The sequence below is a fragment of the Euprymna scolopes genome, chromosome 29, assembly GCF_053919585.1.
Source record: "Euprymna scolopes isolate OS-2025 chromosome 29, ASM5391958v1, whole genome shotgun sequence".
NCBI lineage: Eukaryota > Metazoa > Mollusca > Cephalopoda > Sepiida > Sepiolidae > Euprymna > Euprymna scolopes.
In genome coordinates, this window is record NC_136510.1 from 42840393 (window position 1) to 42853748 (window position 13356).

A 13356-nucleotide genomic window follows, 5' to 3' on the forward strand; every position below is an offset into this window, starting at 1 on the left:
TCCAAATAAAGAATTTCATGGATAGGGACTGTTGTGTGTCTATAGAGACAATGAGTGCACAGTTTAATGTTAGTGTGGGAACTGTACTCACAATTATTCATGACGAATTGAAGATATGGAAAATTTGTGTAATGTTTGTCCTAAGGGTGCTCAGAGAAGATCAGAAAGACAAACTATTTGACCAAGATGAGCATCAAGACAGTTCCTTGCCTTCCCTAGAGTCCAGACCTTGTTTCCTGTGACTTTTGGTTATTCCTTAAGCTCAAGAAAAACTTTAGAGGCTGTCATTATGAGACAATTGAGGAGATGAAAGCGGTTGTGACGAGGATCATTGACATGCTCATTTCCATGGGGCCTTCCAGAAATTGTTGGAATGATACAACAAGTGCATTGAAGCCGGAGGAGATTACTTCAAAGAGGACTAGAGCTTCATGTGTGTACTATCAATAAAAGTGCCCATACGAAAAAAGTCTGGAAATCATTGAAGGCACATCATACAACATAAGGTAATATAATAAAATTTTGATACTTTCGTCACTGCCACAGTATTAATGTCGGAATGAAAATCAATCCACCTTGATATGAATTCTAATTTCATAATATTCATCCAAAGTGTTTTAAAAATATTATGATTTTAGAAAATGGAAAGAGGCTTTATTATAGCCTCGAGAAATAATGGACACTCCCTGTAAGGGAGTCTCTAGCAAAGTAAGGATTGCATAATCCCCAGCTACACTTCAACTGAAGAAGCATGTGCTGCAGTCCAATAACAAATCGTTATTTCAGAGTTTTTCCTTCTCCTAGGTTAGTTGCACAATGAAAACTTAAGTCTAGCCTCCCCTACTATTTAAGCCATAAGTGGAAGGAGGGAAAAAAAAATGATGTAGATCCAACCTGGTATGCAGAGATTATAATCCACATATGTAGTGACTACACCATGGCAATCGAACTAATATTTACAATATTTACCTGGCACAACTTGAGTAAGTGTCTGTACCAGTCAGAAATACGTCCTTGACAATCAGTCCAACAGTGGTTTTGTTGCCATCAGGTTGAGGTATGGTTCTTTTCAATCCCAACTGGTCCATCCTCCAAGGTTTTACCTTCTCTTTAAGACGGGGTTAGTTTATTACTAATCACCTGAGATGTCTATATCGGGGAATATGTGGGGCTGCTCAGGCATTTTCTCGAGGCCAAAGTGTGTTTATCCTACTGCGTAAGCTTTTTTAAAGCCATGCCTGACATTTCTTGGAATTTATGAAATGATCAACGTTTCGTCCACTTTTGCAGAGGACATCTTTAGGATATTAAAAGGAAAAATGCAAAAGAAGAAAACGATCATAGACCATACGAAAATGAAAGGGAAACAGTGTTAGAATCCTACCCATATCGGGAAGGAAACTATGTGTGTGCCATACACACACATAGTTTCCTTCCCGATATGTATGGCACACACATGGTTTCCTTCCCGATATGGGTAGGATTCTAACACTGTTTCCTTTTCATTTTCGTATGGTCTATGATCGTTTTCTCCTTTTGCATTTTTCCTTTTAATATCCTGAAGATGTCCTCTGCAAAAGTGGACGAAACGTTGATCATTTCATAAATTATTTCGGTTTTTCTTTTTTCAAAACAACATATATATATATATATATATATATATATATATATATAGCATTCAGCTTTTTGTCAGTCTTCCATAGTGATAGTGGCCTGCAAGACAAGAGTTAATTTGAATAATCAATCATCATTTATGGACAAGCGAAGCGGGACAACTACTCTACTCAATCTTTAAATTGATTTGTTGAGGGATTAACAACGGCAAAATCCAATCAAGTGTCTTTTTGTTTGTTTGTTTTTTGGTTTGTTTTGTTTTAATGACTAATTTATTTTTGTATCATTTTTAATCAAGTTTTTGGACTCATTTTTTTCTTTTTTGTGAGCAGACCTCAATTAGAACGAAAAAAATATATATTGGAGAGAAAAAAAAAAAAAAAGAAAGAACAAATACCTCATAAAAGAATTTAGATAGAGAGCTAAGGGGATATTTTAAGGATAGTGAATATTAGCATTTACAAACATATATATTAACACGTGTAACCACTAGGGAGTCAGAGTTTGGAAAGGAGTGAAAGTCGGACTTGTAAGAATGTTAGGAGTCAGATTTTTTAATCTCTGAAGAATCAATAGAATGGAAGACTTTAAAATAAGTCAGATTTTTTAGAATCCATCAAATTGGAGTTGTTCATTATACTTTCAGATTCTGCAGCCCTGGTAATCACCACTTCATATATATATATATGGGACGAGTCCAATATTTTCCCCCGATTCCGATTCTTTATAAACCTCTAAACATTTAACTATAAAATGGTTATTTTATCCCGATTACCATAAAATCACATCTTAATGTGCATGTATTTTCTCAAACGTAAAACACACACTTGTGAGGGAGTAATCTATAGATTTTAGTTTTATTTGAAGTTTAGATTAATAAATATTTTATCATTTTATGATTTACTATCAGCAGTGGATGATTTTGTTTAAAACAAAAATCAAAGAAAAAAGATAATCAAAGGAATCGCTTTTGGCATCGGAAAATAGGCACAAATTTTTCCGATCTGATACCCCAAAAAGTTACAATTTTTTTGATTCCCGATGCCGATTAATCGTCTCAACACAATATATATATATATATATATATATATATATATATATATATATAGGTACTTATGCAGAAAAGGTACCGTGCTGAAATAATATTTAGAAACCCATTCTTAACATGAGAAGGGCGAGGGGGTGTTTTGTAAATATTCTGTACTTTCACCTAACAATTTAATAAACAAAAGATATTGTAAAATTTAACTCGAAAATACTATTAAAAAAAATGACACCGTATCTTCTCTGCATAAGTACCAACAGCAACACGCTCCAAGAACATCAAAAAGATTAAAAATATTTAAACAGTTAATTGAAATAGATTTTTTGGAAAAGATACAACTTTAGTTCAGACTATCACATTGGATTTTTGTTTTTACTTATTTTTGTTTTTTACATGTTTACAATGTGTAAAGATACGCACAGATAAATTCGATGACAATGCTAACAAAAAAAAAAAAAAAAAAAAAAAAAAGAGTCATTCTTTCTCTAAATGCTCACAGACATTAAGGAAACTTAAAGAGTGGTTGAATTAACAGAATAATAGAAATATATTGATAGCTGAGAGAAATGGAGAGGTGAGTTGTTTTGTTAATTAATTTACGGTAAACTATAACAATTTTTTTTTTTTTTTTTGCAAACATAACTCATTCCCAAAACTAAAGAGTATTTTAGTATGTATTTTAGTATAATAACACAATTCTACTTTGGATTTCTTTGGATTCATGCTATTATATCTGTTCACAAATAAAAAAAAAATTATTTAAATATTCCTGAAAACCCCAATTAATTAATGGGGAAATAAAGGAGAGGAGTAGAAAAATGCAGTTAAACTGTAACAAAGGCGTTCAATGAAAATATGTTTTACAAAACAGGTACAATGAAGCAGACATTCACCAAACACGATCAATAAACTCCCTGTCATCTTGGAAATTCACAAAGACTTCAAGGTACAAATTCTTGATAAATTATTGAGATCAGTGTCTGTCCGAGTGTTGCCCAGGGAAATGAAATAAACCAAAAATTGCAACCTCCAAAGGTAATGCGATCAGAAACGACCGGATATACTCTTTTTACACAAAATGGAATTTTAAAAACGTTGGGGGGAATACTAACAAACTAGTTTGCTTGACTGCAATTCATAAGAACGTTTTTTAATTTATAATTTAACAGAAGAAGAAAATGGTTGCTTTTATTTATCTGGGCAGTGTTGAGGGAGGGGTTTATAGTGGGATGTTTTGTTTGTAAGTTTTACAGTTCAGTGGTAGCAGCAGAAAGTGTGCGAAAATTGACTGTTGAATACAAATTGCAAGAAAATTCTGCAGAAAATAAAACGGTATTCCTAAAAGAAAATGTGTTTATTAATATCAAAACAATCACCGACTTTAAAAACAAAAATGAGTGACCCTGAAGAATCTTGCCTCTCTATTCTTTTTTTATTTTCATCCTTTTTTCAATTTTTTCAGTAGTTTATTATCAAATAGACATTAGTCTACTAGATTATCAAAAAAAGAAAAAAGTCAATATTTAAATATTTGTAGGAGGTGATCAGTTTCTTATGCAATGATCTAGTAAATTGATCATCCATTTTAGAACAAGTTGACGTTTTTAAGCCAAATTTCGTGAATTTAACCTTTTTTTAAACCCGTTTAGCCTTGGGGTGGGGCGCTCCTACACTATCAGAACGAAATTTTGGAAATCGTAATACTGAACTTCACATGAAAACAATGGTATCTACGTATTCCTCGTATTTTTAACATGATTATATTAAAAATTTACGAAAATCAAAATTATTTATTAAAGAAAACAGAAAATAGAATTTGAATAAAATGATCGTATTTGCTTATGTAAGACACTGGAGAGGTAATTTGTGTTTCAATTTAAACAAGATGGCCAGAATTTTTCACCTGCTAACATAATTAAAGTTGTTTTTTTTTTTAATAATAATTCAGTAATATTCAGGTAAATTTATTAGAATTGACAAAAAAAATCAATAGAAACTATTATTTTTTATCTGAAAACATTTATTGACTACAAAATTTTGTCCTGATAGTGTAGAAGCACCTTTTTTTAATTTTAAAAAGCGAAATTCAAAAGAGGCTAAACTACTTTTTAAAAAGGCTAAATTTGCAAAATTTTCATTAAGTGGACCCCTTTTATATATATATATATATATATATATATATATAAAAGATTAAAGATGTTAACGTAAATGAGTTTTCACACCCAAAATTAACAGAATGGATCTGACCTGAACTCAGTAGTGTAATAATCAGGTCAACTGCAAGCCCTAGATAATACAGATACCTTCTGAAACTAATGTTAGAAAAAAAAAAAAATAGATAAATAAAAAGAAATTGAAAATGAAATTTCTTTTTTGATAACAGAAAAGAAATGTTTGAGTGACTTACCGACAAAGCAAAGAGCGCCTCCCTCTCTTGTGGTGACTGCAGTTTATGTGCAAGAAGACGGACTGCCACAGTCGGCCCTTCCGGATCCTTGTTAACTTTATCACAGAAAATCATTATGTATTCCCAATCCTCCTCATGATTGGCTGGATTTGTAGCCTTATCTAAAAATAGAAAAAAAAATTGAAATGACAAACTATACCGTACACATTTCAGAACAGTTTTTCTACTAGGCTTATATATGAAAAGAAAATGGAGCCGTTACTATTGCAGGTAGATAAGTGTAGCCGCCATCATACGAGAAAAAGAGTGAGGCTAGGGCTGGGTTTCATCCATTGGGAATTAAACCCAGAGCATTGCGCTTACAAGATAGAATCTTGTTATTTTCGTGCGATGACAAGAGTTCACTTCTGCAAATGAGCATTGTTTTGAGCGAATCCTTATCGAGACAAAAAGAGTAGGAAGTTTCCTTCCAGATAAGATTGTAAAGTTGATGTAACGATTTGGGATCACACGGTGTTCAGCAAGTGAAAAAGAGAAAAGATTGAATTGGCGTCGTTTATGTAAGACTAGCGGATTGGGGGGGGGGGGGGCAGTGTTGCCTGGTCATAATATATGGTTTAAAAAAAAAAAAAAAAAAAAAAAACAGGACTTGGGTGCCATCTTATGTTATTAAAAGAAAAAAATCCTGTGTGGTGGATGATCGTAAAAGAGAATTTTAAAAGATAAGAGAAGGAAAAAAGAAAAAAAACTGATGCATGCTGGGCGCAAATATACAAAACCTAAGTTCGTAAGCAAACACTATCGATCAGACCAAAAAACGTTGAAAGCCTGACACCACCCCCTTCAAACAAAAGGACATTTCTACATGAAATAATTGACGATTTTTTCTCATTTTCGATATTATATGTTCGAGAGATTGCTCTTTTTAATGATACCAGGTTCATGCCACTTTGATGCAGATGACAAAAGCTTTTAGCAGATATACAAACACACAGACAACTTTCCTTTGCCCGGGTGGAGAGAGGTGGTATATTAAGGATATTGAGCAACCCCTTAAAAAAAAAAAATAAATAAATGAACTTTTGTTTCAATCAAAATAGCAGCAAATGCATATGCGACAAAAAAAAAAAAAAAAAAAAAAAAAAATTAGCTGCAGTAGGCACGCTCGAACCTGTAATGTGAAAGCGGAAAAGAAGGTGAAAATAGCTAACGTGCCAGCTGTCATGACCACGACGACTTATGATGTCACGACGGGTGGAAATAACATTTTTATTTTTTAATGTACATGGAGATTGCTAGGCGTATGACTTGCAAAAATGTTGATATAAAAATGTTGATGCAAAAAGTGACCCCCTTCTTGCAAAAAACGGCCCAGTTGACCATCACAGAATTAATCTTTTTGGCTAATTTTTTAATATTTTTCATCAGTCAGAGTGATTGATTTTTCTACTGCTACCAATTTTGTCATGGTCTGATGCATCTGTCAAAAGTTTCTGGCAGACATACAAACACACACACACACACACGTGTCTGAGAGATTGCTCTTTCTAATGATACTGTGTTCGTGCTTGTATGATGCAGATTACAAAAGTTTTTAGCAGACATATAAACATACAAGTGACTGAGATTTTATTTATGCCAGATTATCCCGTTGACGAAATTTGTGCTCCATATCTTTTTTTTTGTCATCATTGTTTTATGCACGTTTTCAACTTTCATTAGGAAATAATTTTCAACTTATGCCTGTGTTCCGCATAAGGGATCCATAAAGTTCGGATATATAGGTAAAAATACAAGTATTTAAATAGGTACTTATGCATCTATGTTACAGCGCTGACATAATGTTATTTAGAAAGCCATTCTTAACATGGGGAGGAGAGAGTGTTTTGAAACTATTCTGTACTTTCACCTAACAATTTAAGAAAAATATTGTAAAAGTTGAATGTAACTCGAAAATACTAAAAAAATAGTGCGGTAACACAGATGCATAAGCACCTTTAAGTAATATCTTCAATATGACGTCCTCCATTTAGAATGCTAATGCATTCTTGCAAAACTTTTGTGAACTTTATTCCATTTTGGAACATTCACTTTTAATTCGTTGAGCCCTTTGTCTACCCACAAGGGTATATTTGAATAAAAGATCATTTATTAATGTGGGAAAAATCCAGCTACCCAAAAAATGAAACAATCTGAATTAAATGTTAGGCTTAAAGCATACACTTTTTCAACGACAATTAGAAGTGTTTTCTTTGCTTTTGTACTGTTTTGATTGTGATATATGAGATATATGCCAAAATGGCGCCAAAGGTTTTACAATAATAGCCTAAAAAAATATATATCATTTTATTTACGAGAGATTTTGTTATATGTATTATTTAATTATACACATAATTTTAAAATTTTATTTCCCAAACGTTCTGTTTTGTAAACTTTAGAAATTTATAAAACATAATATATATAAATATAAAAAACATAAAAATATTTATTTACAAGCATAAATAAAATTTTAAAAACACATTGTTTATTATAAAAAAAAAATTATAAATAAAACGAAACAAACAAATATTAAAAAAAAAAAATTATAAATAAAACGAAACAAACAAATATTAAAAAAAAACAAAAACATCAGAGATAGTGTTTCTATTTACTAGTCTCCTCATGAGGGCAAAGTTAGACACAAAGTCAGTTTTTAACATAAGGAAAATCCAACTTTCAAAGTGGGGCACAATGGATTGAGATAACAATTTAAATTGTCTGTTTACCATTTCTCCTCTGCTGACCAAGGACAGAACAGATGAAGTGTAATATAAGAACAGGTACTACACTTTGCTCCTAGTCAAAAGACAAGTGTCGTGTATGCATGACTTTTGTTGAACACACATTTTCCTTAAACATACCTCGAATAAAGATATTAAGAGGTCTAAGATCTGGTGAACAAGGAGACCACATCACGTAAACACATCTTCCAATCAAATTAGAGAAACTGCTATTCAACCAATCTTTTGCCTTCATGGGAAAGCGGGCTGATGTACTATTCTGTTTGAACCACTCAAGATGTTCTTCATAAGACTTTCAAGTTGGGACATTAATTGATCTTTCAGGATAGCAAAACACATAGCCTCTGTTGAATCTTGAGAAACAATGGCTACCCCCTATAAGAGTGGTCACATGTGTAATTGTAAAGCAAGGGTTGTGCAATCCCCAATCCTCCTCATGATTGGCTGGATTTGTAGCCTTGTCTAAAAAACAGAAAAAAAAATTGAAATGAAAAACTATATCGTACACATTCCAGAACAGTTTTTCTACTAAGCTTATATATATGAAAAGAAAATGTAACGGTTACTATTGTTTTGTTAGCACTGCTTGATTCCAGTGACAAGGAGAAATCCAGAATAACTGGAAACAATGCCAAGCTAAATGTAGAGCACATAGAACACCTGATATTCTCAAATTGATTATCCATTTTAGTAGTGACCAGACTCAATGTTGCTTAACTTTGGTGATTTAACAGGAACCGGTGTGTCAACTTGATTAAGCTGTAATATGAATAGGTCAAGATTAGCAACAACCAAACAATCATTTTTTGTGCGCATGCTATTTGGAATAATCAGGCAGATTTTGTTGTGATCAGTATCGAACATTTTGTCTGCTAAGCTCACCATAAAATAAAGCTTTATCGTTGAACAAAACATACTTTTGTGAAAGGTATATTTTTGTACAGATCAATACCTTTTTCCTTTTAAAAGGTTACGTTTAATGTGTGAAGGCAACAAAAAAAGAATCAATTAAAAATATTGATTTTTTTTTTTTTTTATTTCATTTGATTGAATGAAAAATATCCAACTGATTTTACAAGCACCATATATGTGCTTCAAAAAATTTGGAAAATAGACATATTTTGGAAAGCTCAGAAAATATACAAGAAATCTATTTGTCTGTTTGTCCATTCCAATTTTATTTTTTTCAGAAACTACTGACTGAAATTTTGTATGGACCTTTGCTATGATAAGGTGCAGCAAACTAAGTGTTATGGTATCTGTTAGATACACAGTTAGGGATTAATAGGAATTAATATTTAATGCAAAAATAAACACAAATTTAACCATATAAAACCATCAATTTGGCATAAAGCACTCATTCCAAGTCAACAAGCTATAACATTTGCTTATTTTTAACATGCTAAAAAGTTTATATCTATATTTATATACTAGAAGAATACCCGTCAGAGGATGGGTAAAATTAATTCACTGAACAGAATAGTTTTTGCATCATTATTTCCAGTGATTAAAATCAAGATATAATGATACTAAGCCATAACTCTAGAATCCTTATTCCAATTTTGATCAAAATCTAAGTTCTTCCCTTTGATTTATATTTTTAGGTGATCATTAAAAAATGTTTCATATTAAAAGTAGTTCGGGTCAGACTAAATAATTTTTTTTAAATAAATTGTAGCGTTATCATATTGCCAGTAACACCACATGGCAATAATAAATGAAAATTGGATAGTTAGAAATAAAGTTTCATTTGTCAGTTTAAATGCTATTTGGGTCTTTGTTTCGGTCCTTGTCATTCATTTGATGACTTTGAAGCCAAAATCTGTTCAGCATTCTTCTACTTACCTACATCGACCCATTAAGTCACAGGATATCTAAATGTTTTACCACAGAGTTAAACCTTTGTAAAATTGATTAAAAATGGAGTAGAATATACAAATTGAAAGGAAAAGGTTATTTTCTTTAGAAAGTGAAATATTGACCCTCTTCTAAATAGAACACTGGGTAGAAGTGATATATTTTAGAAATCAAGAGGCTATACATTCAAGATAAAGTTATTATGGTAAGGAACAAAACAGTTCGCACAACTAGTTACATAGTACTTTTAGCAATAGGTTAGTGGCTTACTATTGCAAGACTCGTGGCGCTTCTATATTATACAAACGAAAAAAAAAAACATTGAATTTCAAGTGAAACAAATGGTACCTACATATTTGCTAGGTCTCAAATAGTACATATCCAAAAATTATGGAAAACGATAAGATAGCAAAATGATTAATGAAAAAACTGTTTTCGATAAAGCTTATACAGGGAATAAATTTTGTCTGACATTTTGAATTACCTTCGTCACATGACGTAAGCAGCAGAACTTTATCTCCTCTGTCAACTTATCTTTTTTTTTTTTCTTTTTTTTAGCGTAATACAGTGATTTAGCTTCCTTTCACAAATTTTTTTTTTTCTTGTTGATAATTATTTTTCTACCTTAACGGTTTTTGCAATTTTTGTGACTTGACTATTACATAGGCACCATTTGTTTCAACTAAAACTCAATTTTTTTTTTTTTTTTTTTACGTTTGTATAATATAGCAGCACCAGACTCATTTGTATAAGTTCATACAAATAGAATTTTAGCAAATTTCACAAGAATTTTTTCAGCTGGAAGTTGGTGAATATCTATGAATATGAACCTTTCATCATAGTAATCCAGCAGTCAGCGGTACTATCATGTATTATCTTATAGATTTCAAAAAGAAATTATTGGTGCACCATTTATAAAACAATGTAATCAAAGTCTGGGGTTATTTTGAACTGTTGGACTTCTCTCCCAAGCTCATTCATCTGTTTGAAAAAAATTCCTTTTGCTCTTCTCTCGGCTTTTGGTTCAACTTATTCTTGTGAGCAAATTTTCTCTCACATGAAAGCAGTGCTGTCTCCACATCGAAATCGTCTAAGGCCTGAACATTCAGAAAATTGTATAAAGCTCAAAGTTACAAAGTATGTTCCCAACATTGAGGAATTGGCAAAGACCATGCAAGGATAAGGGTTCCATTAATAATAAAAAACTTTACAAAAACTTTTAAGAAACTGTTTTTTTCACATTATTTATAAACTTTGATATTATTGTATATTTTATAAAAATAAAATACACTGAGAACAGGTATATTGACCTTGATTGCTATAAAATATGAATGTTGGCACACTGAATGATTTGAAACCCTAAGTCGGCACACAGCAAAAGGTTGCCGACCCCTGATCTAATGGGTTAAACATGAGCATAGAATCAAAATCTGTATGATATATAATGTGCCAGTTTGAAAAACTTTGAAGTTTACACATCTTAACTTATAATTCACTAGCATGGATGCCTGATGTTGCCTGGGTGGACATGAAGTTCGGTTTGTACACAGCTGCTATATTAAGGATATTGAGCAACCCCCTCCCCCACACACAAAAGAATGGAATCTGCCAAAAAAAGAAGTAGGTGACAACTTCCCCACTTTTTGTTACCTGTGTGCAGAAGTCTTCATCCCTTAAAAAAACTCAATCAAAAAAAAAAAAACTCTTCTTTTAATCAAAATAGCAGCGAGTGCAAAAAAGAAAAACATTTTAAAAAACGGTCGTTGTATGCAGACTCGAACCTGAAACAGAAAAGAAGGGAAAAAAGGTACTGGCAAACGCTTTTGCCCATTGGATCACGACTTATGGTGTCATGGCCCTGCAAAATAACGTTTTTAAGCATACTTTCAGTTTGCTACGTGTGCATGATTTGCAAAACTGGTATCGTGAAAAGTTACCCCCCTCCCCCTCTTGCAAAAAATAGTCCAGTTGATCATCACAGAATTAATCTTCTTTTTCTAATTTTCACACATGCATTCGAGGGATCGCTCTTTCAGATGGTACCGGTTTCAACCCGGTCCGATGTGTCTGACAAAAGTTTTTAGTGGACATACAAACACACAAAAGTTTGAGATTTGTATAATAGATGGCTTATGGTAAAGAGATTCATTAAAATCTCACTGTATAAGCAGAAAGAGCACATAATTTTACAAAAGTGTATCAAATTTCATGAGAATAGCTTCAAAAATAAATAAATGCTGGAGAAATTTAAATGATGAGGTCCATATTTTGACCCCCTTTTTTTTTTTTAGGAATATTGATAAAAAAAATTATAAAAAAATTTTTTTTTAAATTCTTACAACTTTTGAATCCCTGATGGTATTTGCATAATTCAAAACATTTGAACAAAGCTCATTTCGCCTAAAATAACATTTATCTTGTAATGCTATTTAAAGTAGTTCTTGTCTTTACCTTTGTTTTTTATGTTAACTTTGGGTTTTGTTTTTTTAGTGAGAGGGGAGGGGGTCACTTTGTTAAGGTTATTAGTTAGAGAAAAGTCGAATTGAACTTTAAAAAATGGGATAAAAATCGACCTTATGGTCATTTTATTTAGTAGTAAACTAAATGCACTTACTTTTCAGTTTTTATTCAAAATAAATTACAATGCAATAAAAATCGAAATATCTGTTACAAAAAAGTTGTTCGAATAGATAATTCAGTATACATAAGAGATAAATGCATATATAGAGATATGTACATGTGTGCGTGTTATTCTAGGGAATAAATAACAACAAAGTCAGTGACCGATTGCTGCAACTCATTGTTTTGTTTATTTATAATGTAAATTTACCATCCAATTTAATTGGGCTTTTTTTTTTTTATTCTGCAAGTATTTGAGCACGGGTGGGGGTGGGGTTTTAAAAAAAAATGTGGTCGGCTGACCTTGTTCGATATTCACGATTTCCGGTCATTTGACTGTCTTAACATTTTTATCATTCATAATTGTTAAATTTCCCTTAATTCTTGTGGCAGTTGATGGTGGCCTGGGGGTAACATCCTAGCAAACGAAGTCAAACGTGACTTTGGAACTGGGTTCAAATCTCCAGACCAGTAGTATTCGTCACTTTCTGCACTGATGATTGTGAAAACATGAAACAATAATGTCTGTAGGTCATTGAGCCATTCTCCTAAATAATCAAATTCTTCCTAGTGCCAATCATTGTTATGCATCCTCTGGACAAACACATTAACCCTTATCCTTGTGTGGCTTTTCGGCTTTGATAAGTAATGACTTGCTAGTAAATTTTTAAAAAAATTATGATTTTTGCGGATATTTATATAATTATAATAATTTAAAGAATTAAATAGTTTTATTTCTTTTTACTTTTCTCATTGCAAATTTTTGGTAACTCTTGTCGCCTTTTGCAACCAAATATGAAATTATGGTAGGTATGTGCAAAAAATAGTTTTAGACTATAGAGTCTATGGTTATAAATATCGGCTTATCATAATTTTCTGTATTAGTTTCTAATTACTTTTTCATTGTGTTTGAAAGATAAGAGTTAAAAAAAAAGCTAAAAGATAGTTAATCTCTAAAAGGAAAAATATGTTTTTACACATCAAAAAAGTTATAATGAAAAATGTTATTGCAGCGGCTAAAATACCGCACAAAT

At 31.9% G+C, this 13356-nt stretch overlaps 1 protein-coding gene across 2 annotated transcripts in view; it reads right to left on the minus strand.

Annotated features, from left to right (window-relative positions):
* The window catches only part of LOC145252616 (ADP-ribosylation factor-binding protein GGA1-like), a 139745-nt gene that overhangs the window by 77556 nt on the left and 48833 nt on the right, over positions 1 to 13356 (minus strand). For both annotated transcript variants that reach the window (XM_080112332.1, XM_080112331.1), the window contains exon 2: positions 5067 to 5227. In XM_080112332.1, coding sequence (XP_079968458.1) covers positions 5067 to 5227 — 161 coding nt within the window. The remainder of the gene's footprint in view (positions 1 to 5066; positions 5228 to 13356) is intronic.